The sequence below is a fragment of the Merops nubicus genome, unplaced genomic scaffold (assembly GCF_000691845.1).
Source record: "Merops nubicus isolate BGI_N331 unplaced genomic scaffold, ASM69184v1 scaffold35368, whole genome shotgun sequence".
NCBI classification, from domain to species: domain Eukaryota; kingdom Metazoa; phylum Chordata; class Aves; order Coraciiformes; family Meropidae; genus Merops; species Merops nubicus.
The window spans coordinates 15,524-24,700 of NW_008625694.1; the positions used below are offsets into that span (position 1 = coordinate 15,524).

Here is a 9,177-nt window from a genome sequence, read left to right on the forward strand (position 1 = left end):
TTTACAAGCCTGAATCCTGCTCAGCTATGCAGCTTAAGGGTCTGGTCTTCTACTCGGTCCTGACCTTGCCCATGCTAGTGCAGTTTTTCTTTAATGTGCAGGAAACTTCCAGTATTGCAGAGGAGCTGCAAACATCCCTCTTCCCTCTCTAAACAAGGGCAGATGCTGTGCTGCCAGCTGGGAGCCTGAGACCATGTCCTGCGAGCGGTGGGGCCAGCTGTGGTTCTGCACAGCCCCCAGGAGCGGGTGGGAGCCCCTGCTGTGGAGACACCAACTCCTTCCTGCTGGAGTGTGTCCTGGTGATAACATCTCATTGAAAGCTGTTGGAGAACTCCATCCAGGGGTCCCTTGCTTTCCCCCTCCAGCCATGGCTACAATTGGGTGGGAGGTAGAGCCACAAAGCATTGCAGACCTAGCGGAGGTGCAGCCTGTGTGCCCAGTCTGCCCAGAACTCTGCTGGTTTTGTGTACCTTAGGATGTCTCCAGCAAAATGTGAGTGTGCCAGGCAGTCAGTGCTGCACCTCGCAGGAGCTGCAGGGACGAGTGTTTCCCATCTTGGGCTGGCAGTAGCTCTGGCACATGGCTGAGGCCACTGCTGGGAGCAGCTCCTCGGGAGACAGGCGGAGGTGGAAGCTAGTGCTTGGTTTCTGGAGGTATCTGCACCTCTCTCTGCATGCAGAGGTGCTATCAAATCGCTTCCTGGGGGGATGGAGGTCCCTTCTGCCTCTGCTTCCTAGGCCCTTTGCAATAAGGCTGTGTTGCCCACTGCTGCTGTCCTGCTGATGAGGAAATGGGTGAAGCAGCCATAGGAGGTGGGCAGAACATGCTTGTTTGCCTGTCCCTCAAGACTTCTCTGCCTGTAACTTCAGTGGGACCCTTTGGGATGGACTCTCAATGGGAAATCCTTCGGCATCATCTGTGGCATGCTGCTGGTGGGAGGGGGAATGCTGTTGTTAGCTTGCAGGTCACATCTGGCCTGCAGGACTGATCTGCAAAGGTCTCTGGACATCTGAGTGATGTTGGTGGGCAGAAAGCTGCCAAGCTGTGTCCTCTGATGGCTCGGTCAGGCTCAAACCCCTAGTCATGGAGTTGGAGTGCATGGGCAGTGATGAGTGCCACACAGGGGAAGCTGTGAATCGGTGTCTTGCCCTTGATGCTGAGCAGATCAGGCTACCCTGGGAGAGAGCTTGCTTGAGGCCTGGAAGGAAGCACAGGGACAGGGCTGGTGCCCTGAGTCTCCCTTCTTGTTGGTGCCTTTGTGCAGCTGTTCTCCTTGGCTCCTTAGGTCTCCTTTGGGGTCAGCAGGGGCATTCTTGCAGCCATGGTGAGGTCCTGGCAGGCTTGGCTCTGGCTGGCTGCCTTCTGGGTCCCCCTTTCTTAAGAGAATTGCTTTGTAGATTGGTGCTGTCCTGCCATGTGTCTGTCCTCTGTGTTGTACCCTGGGAGGGACTCTCCTGCCCTCCTGAAGGACTCAGGAGTATCTGTCAGTCTCTAGGGGAAACAGCAAATGCTTGGGCTGATTTTTCTCTGCCTGGGCTACAAGTGTGTATATACAAGTACTGCGAGTGAGTAGCAGTCCTCTTTGGTGTAAGCTGTCTAATGGTCTCTGTCTTCACTCTTCTCAGAAGCTGTCATACCTGGGTGCCTGTTGCTTTCTCGGGAGGTTGATGAGATACCTTTTCCTTGCTGTGTCATTTTGACACGAACACTGTTCCCCCTCTTACTTGCAACCTGCCCAGACCCCCAGCTGCTCAGGGCTCAGCTCGGCCTTGCCCAAGCTGCGTTTGCTCTTTCTCATCTGGAGATCTTGAAGAAACATTGCCAGAGCGGGTGTCCTGTTGTCTTGGTTATGAGCTGTGGTGCTTGCCTTGCACCAGCACTGTCCCATGGAGCATGGCAAGGAGGGAGGATTGTTTGGAGACTGTAGAGTCACAAAGTGGATCCTGATGGACCACTGGTCCCCTGGCCAGCTGTCCTGCACAGCACCCTTGGGTTTCTACCGGGGCTCTGGGGGAACTGGGGAGGTGCCAGCGGGATGTGTGGCACGGAGCATGTGCCCCTGCCGCAGCCTCTGCAGCACAAAGTCCGGGCTCCTGGCTCCAGACCTGCCTCCATCAGCAGTCCCTGGCAGGCGCTGGGCTGTGGGCAGGACGGCTCCTCTCTGGGCCCTTGGCTGCCAGGGCAGCAGTGTGCCGTGAGGGACAGGTCCTGTGTTCCCGCTGGGAGCCTGGCTGCCCTCTGAGGCTGTCCCATCGGCTGCTGGTGTGCTCTGAGCCCTTGTCTGCCTTGCACGTGAGCGATACACCAGGAGCAGGCACCACAGCTTTCATGCTAGAGGTGCAGGTAATTCTGCAGTACAACACCAGGCCTCTGCCCGGCCCTGCAAATTTGTATCTGCTCCCATCCACCGTCTCTAAAAATCCACTACAAGCTGCACTGCATGTAAGAAGATGCAGGGAACCAGGCCAGCAGGTGTTGGGTTTGGTTTCCCAGGTAAGACAGTAAATACATCTCCTAGGCCAAGCTCAGTGGTCCTGTGGCACATGTCTCTCTCAATGGGGACACGTTTAGCTGTGGAGCTGCTGCTGCCCTGGCAGGTGCTTCTAGATACCCTTCTCCTAGGTATGAGGTGTTTGCTCCCCTGGATACCTGTGAGTGTCCCTCCTGGAGAGCTGCTGTGCTGCAGCCGGCCGTGGCTGCAGAAGGAGAGCACAGGGTGTCTGCACAGCCTTGCCCCTCTTGGGGCTCGCTGGGTGCACTGGGGAGCAAGTGGCAGAACCCAGAAAATGCTTTGGCTGCACCTTGGCCGTGGGGAGGGTTTGGCTGCAATACTGGCACTGGGCTGCTCCCACCTCTGCCTTGGCCTCTCGGTGGTTGAGAAATAACCTCCCCTTGGCTGGGCAACCCCACGGGCAAAGAATCTGGTTCTTGCTGCAGGCAGCACATCAAAACTTGAGACCTGCTTCTCTGTTCTGGCTGTGCCTGCATCTGCTCTGTGGCCACAGGCAGAGCTGCTCCTTCCTTCCCTGCCTGCTGTCCCCATGCCAGTCTCACACCAGCAAAGCAGCTGTTTTGTCTGTCCCCTCATGCAGGGGCCCTGTGTTTTGATGGGAAGGGGGGTGGGCAGGCTGAAAAAACAAATTAATTACTGCCATAAAATAAATGCAGAATGAGGTTGTGAAATTCTGGGAAATGTGAGGCATCTTTCAGCAGATTTTAAGGGCTTGGCTATCAACTGGGGATGTATCTAATATCCCTCACTAGCAGTGCTTGTCCTGAGCTCCTGGGTGGGGGTTAGGAACCCCCACTTGCTCTTTATTTCCCAGGTTGATGAACTGATGAAGGGCAGCAGAGTTTTCCTACAGTGGGGTTTGGCAAGTGTTCTTCTCAGCTGTGCCAGGCAGGGTGTGTTGGTGTCCTCATAGAGAGATTTTTCTTCTGAAGCCTGAGCATGTAGATTAGCCTGGATGTGGGCAGCAGGGTTTTCCTACAGTGGGTTTTGGCAAGTGTTCTTCTCAGCTTTGCCATGCAGGGTGTGTTGGTGTCCTCATAGAAAGATTTTCTTCTGAAGTCTGAGCATGTAGATTAGCCTGGATGTGTTTTGAGGGGGTTGGATTTGTTTTTTTTAAACACTTGGGTTTGCTAGTTGCTGCAAGGGAGGATGAAGAGTGTTTTAGGATTTGGTGTCCAGGAGCTTTACTACAGAATCACTGACGGATTGGAGCTGGGTCCCTTGGTTAGGCTGGAGGGTGCCAGGCATGCCCAGCTTCTGCTCACCTTGGCTTTGTGGACAGTGTGTCTGTCTGTCCACTAGCACAGTCACACCTTCCTGGCCTCGTGCCTTGGTCCTAGCAGTCTCCACCATGACTTTGCAGGTCTGAGTCTCCACACTGGTGGACAGGATATCCACCCCATGGTGCTGGCCCGGCTGTGCTCCCTGGAGCAGCCTCCTGCCAGGCTGCAGCCTTTGCTTCGTGTTTTGTCTTCTGCAGCACTCTGCAAATGCTAATTAGTCTTCTCAGCACCTCGGCTAGATAAGGGATCCCTGTTCCTATCTCACAGATAAGAAAAGCAACAGAACTTGCTCCAAACAATCTCCTCCCTCCCTCGAAAAGATGATGGAGTCTGTGGCACCTGTCCTGTGCCCCTTTCTCCTCTTTCACTGAAGGTTATGAGGGGGGCTTCTCTTTGACCAGTCCTCAGAAAAAGCACAAGAACATCTGTGGCTGTGAGGCTCCTGAGCTGAGGCAGCTGGAGAAAAGGACTCGATGCCTTTGCTGCAAAGCCTGGGGCTGCAGTGTGGTGGGAGGAGGTGCCTTGGTGGGATGCTGGCAGTGAGGTCCCCCAGCTAGAGATCAGCACCTGATTGGGCTGCAGAGCAAGTTCAGGGTTTGTTTTGCACAGTGCCAGGCGTGCCAGTGCTGTCAGAGCAGGCAGAGGTGCCCCGTGCCTGTGGGGAACCGGCTGGCTGTGGGTCTGTGCTGTAGCACTCCGTGCCTTTTGAAACTGTATTTAGATGGTGACAAATGTGGGTGTTGAGTGGAGGATTTTAGGGGCTGCTTTGGAAGAGCTTGCTTTTCCTACACTAGCAGGAAAGTTTAAAAGCCTTGTGGCAAGCTTCGTGGAGTGGAGCTGGGATTTTCAGTGAGGTGCACATGGAATAAATGAGGGGCACGTGGGACTGCTGCCCCTCGTGGGGAGGGGCAGTGGAGGGGAGAAGGGAGGATCTGGGGACCTAGCTGAGAGCTTGGGCTCTCCGGGGCTGAAATGCCTACGCAGGAGCTTTAGGGAAGGGAACTGGGGCAGGGGAGCACACGTGGCCCTGTCCTGCTGTGTCTCACTCTGCCTTACTGACACTTCAAAGCCTGCAGCTCTGAGCCGGACTGGGCCAGCAAGATGAATCACAGGTTTTGGGGCTAGGAAGGGGACCGGTTTTGATCATCCAGGCAAAGTTGTCCTGCCTTACACAGGAGATCAAAGCCAGCTTTGAGTGGAGCTGAGTAGGCTATTCCGGGTGGTTTCCGGGGCATCCCCAGATAGACTCTGCCTGCCTCGGGGCTCTTCTCAGTTCCCTTCCATCCTCACCCCCCACCCCAGTCTGGGGTGTTTTTCTTTGAAACAAAGCCAGCAGAGTCAGCATAATTGCTGGAGTTGGTGGCATGGGCAGCTCCTGGAGGTGAGGGCTGGGGGACTCTCCACTCCTTGCAGAGCACCGTGGTGGAGGGAGACCCTGGAGAGCCTCGTACGTAGTGCTCACTGGGCTGGTGTGTGTTAGCTGGTAGCGTGCTGCTCTGTTGGGCTCCATGTGTGCCCTGCATGAGCCTCTTCCTGATCCAGAGACCTTGTAGCCAAAACTGGGAGGGAGAAAAGTCAAATTTCTGTTTGTGTTTGTAAGGAGGTGGGGTGTGTGCCAGAGCCAAGACAGGTCATGTTGGGGCTGAGGTCTTGACTTGCTCCAAGTCTTGTGTGGGGTCCATGGTGCTGCGAACCCTGGCAGTTGCACTCAGATACCTTAGAACACCCCAGAGGCACTCAAATGCCTAGATACTTTTGGCTGTAGCAGGGTTTAGGCACTTTGCAGATCTGACTCCCTCTCTTTGCGTTCCCTCCTGTGAACTCACTGCCTCGTGCTGGGATGTACTGGAGGTGAAAGCACGAGAGGAGCGGTGCCCGTGTGCCCCAGGCCTGCGTGTCCCTGTCAGAGCCAGACCCCCCCCTGCTCCCAGGGCTGGCTGACCCCGCTGGCACGGTGATGGGCCCTGCCTGTTCAAGGGCATGTTTGTTTTGCTGTGCACAACAGCAGATCAGGTTCATCGTGGTGCTTTACAGAGTGAGCTGAGCTCCTCACCACCCCTCCTCCCTGTCTGGCAAGGCCAAGTGGGGAGGGCCCAGCTAAGTCAGGGAGTGCCTTCCTATGGCAGGATGGGGTTAAAGGTCCATTTCTTGGCCACCTGGATTGATGAGGAGTTGTTTGATCTTGATGGGGCCCTTCTGAGACCCTGGCCAGACGCTGTTTTCTGTTCACCTTCTCGTTTTAGCCCCCTTCTACTGAAGGGGGACCTCACTTGCTTCCCTTCTGCTTCCCTCCAGAGCTGACACTTCCACAATCCTCAGCTGTGTTTTTACAGTTTTGTTCTCCTCTTCCTCCTTTTGCAGAGCACACAACTCCTGCGAAAGTGGTGAGGGCTGCCAACCCGAGACAGCGGAAAGGAAGCAAGGTAAGGCTGTGCCTCCTGTCCCCTCACTGGCCACCAGCTTCTGGTGCAGTTGGCAGCTCGAGGGTCTGGGGAGCAGGTCGTTTCTTTTCCAAGCCTGGTTATGGAGTGGTTGACATGCTGGCCTGGCTGCTCGCAAGAGTGCAGAGGAGAACATCCTGATTTTTACATCTCCTCTTCATCCTTTTAGAGGTCTTGTGTACTGCCTGGACTGGATTTCTGCCCAGCTAGGTCAGAGGAGACCTTCTCATGTCCTCTCTCACAGGGAGGTTCCTGGAGCACAGTACTGGATGTGGAAAGCCTCTCCTCCCACCTCCAGGACCTCTCAAGTCCCACGTGGGCTTAGCCAGTGCCCCGCTTTGCAGTGCAGCCAGGGCAATAGTGGGGTAGGGTGATGTGTCCACGGGTCCTCCCTGCCCTCTCCAGACTGTTTTTCCTGGCACACGGAGAGCCAGGGTAATTGTTTTCAAACAAAGCGACTCCTTTGGAGGATCCAGGGCACTCTGTCCCAGAGGATCAAACATGGGATGGAGGGACAGTTGCTTCTGAGGGTGTTGCGTGCAGATGGGGCACAGCTCAGGACATAGGCTGTTGGTGTTGGCTTCCAGCAGCCAGTGAAGATTCATCTCAAGCTTGATGTGACTTCCTTTAACTGTTCCACCCCAGGGAGCAGGGCCCTGAGGATGGAAGGTATTCCTGGCTGAAATGGGCATAGTCCTGCACAGGGGAGGGTGACTTTTTTCCTGGAATTTTGCCATCAGTTCTACTAGGTGATCCCTTGTTTCGTTGCTGCCGTCAGTCAGTGAGGCTGTGCCTGGCTGTAACTTGCCACTAGGTGGAGGCAGCTTCTTTCATGGGATGTAGTTGCTCCAGGTGGGTTTAGGATACTGAGAGCTCTGTGCTTCCCCTGTCCAAGGGACAGTGCCTGTGACAAGTGAGTTACCTGGAGCAGCTTGGTGCCAAATGCTGCTGCTGGGCCCAAACGTTTTGTGGGTGCTGGGAAGCTGGTAGCTTACAGGGCTGGTGGTAATCTCATTAGGATCCCTGATAGGCATGAACTTGTCTGCAGTTATTTGGGATTAATTTGGGGGCCCTGCTTGGGTGGGGAGAGGGGCCACAAACCTCCTGGGGACAGCCATCTGTGGGACACTGGTAGGTGGTGGCTGGAAGGGTTTCTGGTGTGGGGGATGGCACCCACAGCCTGTGCACTGATGAGATCTTTCTCTTTTGGTACAAGGTTGGTGACTTCGGTGATGCCACAAATTGGCCAACACCTGGAGAAATAGCCCACAAGAGTGTCCAGGTGAGAGCACAGAATCGCTCCGGTGGGCGGGCTAAGGCCCTTGCAGACCTCTCTGTCCCTGTGCAGTGCTGGGAGCACTGCCTGGGCCAGGCCATCTGGGGTCCTGAGTGCAGTGCAGAGGCAGCCAGGAATAGCGTGCAGGGAATTTCCTTTTAGGGCTGCCCTGTGCGTTAGGCCCCCTCCCTCAGTGCTATTCTGGGAGCCTGGAGCCCGCTCTGAACCCCTGGGCGAGGCGAAGCAGGTAGGGCAGCTCCCAGACCTGCTTTCCTCAGGCCTGCCCGGTGCCAGACGGGGCCTGGGCAAAAGTCAGCACTTCCCAGAGACACTGAAAATGCGTGAGAGGAGTGGAGTGCCCGAGGGCCGTGGCCTTGCTCTCCTGCCGTGGACGTGGGTGTCGTTGAGACTTTGCTATTTTTGGATGCTGGTTTGCCAGCTCTTGGCTGGCTGTCAGGGCATGAGGAGCACTCGCCCTTCTACCATTGGGGTGGTCTGGTCCTTTGTAGGGCACTTCCATCCAGGAACACCAGGCCTGCCTGGCAGTCAATCTCGGTTACTTCTGTGCCTGAGGCTTGTAGCTCGGCTCGAGCACTTCCCGGCATCTGTAGAGGCCCTTCTGCTCAGACATAAGCCCTTGCCCAGGAACAGGACAGCTCTGGGAGGTACAGAGTAGAGATGATTCCAGCCTAGGGCTAGGTCCTCATGTTTCTGGGGTCTGCCTCCAGCTCTTTACTTCTTCCACCTCTCACATCTCCCCTACACTGATGTCTCCAGCAGCCACACAAAGCACCAACCCTCCGGAAACTGTCTGTCAAGAAAGACATGAAAGAGCAGGAGAAAGGGGATGGGAGTGATGGCAAAGAGAGCCTGAAAACCAAGTCGGATGAGTCGGGGGAGGAGAAGAATGGTGACGATGACAACCAGAAGTCAGCCCAGAAGAAGAAAGGTAAGGCAGGATGTGGTGGGGGCCTTCACTTCACCTTGCTGCAGGATGTGATCCCAGCATGGGGACAACTGTAGTGAAAAGGTGTTTGCAGGCTTCAAGGGGCTCGTGTCATTTTGGTGGGAGTGCGTGGAGCCGGGGCCCAAGTAGGAGCATCTGTGTGTCTGGGAGAGTGGCAGGAGTTTGCCCTCTCAGATGTGCTCCGTGGTGGCACAGAAAGCCCCTGACTGTGGGTTGCCTCAGATGAGGTTAACTCATGGGCTCAGTCTGTCTGGAGCCTTGGTGGGCAGAAAGAAGTGGAGGAAGGACAAGTGTTGTGAAGCAGCAGAGTTCTGTCATGTCTCTCCATGCTCAAGAGTCCTGGCTGGAGCCTTTCTACATCCAGTGAGGTCTGGAGTGATGTCTGAGGCCAGGGTCAGTCCAGAAAGCCCTTGTGCTTTCTCTTCTCCAGGTGTGGGGGCTGTGTGGCAGAAGGGGGCAGTGGGGAAGGAGGCAGACTCTCTCTGAACTTGTCACACCCAAACCCTGTCCTTTTGCAGGCAACAAACACAAGTGGGTCCCTTTGCAGATAGACATGAAGTCGGAGGTGCCTAGGGACAAAACGGCCTCTCGGAACAACCGGCAAAACGAGCAGCACAGGCACCCCTCCAGCACCCGCAGCGAGCTGAAAGGTGGGGGCTCGGGCGGGGGTCCCGCGCCGCCCGCCCTGGCTGGGGGGC

The 9,177-nt window shown here is 55.8% G+C and overlaps 1 protein-coding gene across 1 annotated transcript in view; it reads left to right on the forward strand.

The window, feature by feature from the left end:
• The window catches only part of LOC103778194 (la-related protein 1-like), a gene marked incomplete at both ends in the record, with an annotated part of 16,116 nt that extends 6,987 nt beyond the window's left edge, over positions 1-9,129 (forward strand). The window contains 4 exons of the mRNA XM_008945767.1: positions 6,157-6,218; positions 7,453-7,518; positions 8,290-8,461; positions 8,998-9,129. Of these exons, the coding sequence (XP_008944015.1) occupies positions 6,157-6,218; positions 7,453-7,518; positions 8,290-8,461; positions 8,998-9,129 (432 nt within the window). The remainder of the gene's footprint in view (positions 1-6,156; positions 6,219-7,452; positions 7,519-8,289; positions 8,462-8,997) is intronic.
• Positions 9,130-9,177: the final 48 nt, after the last annotated feature.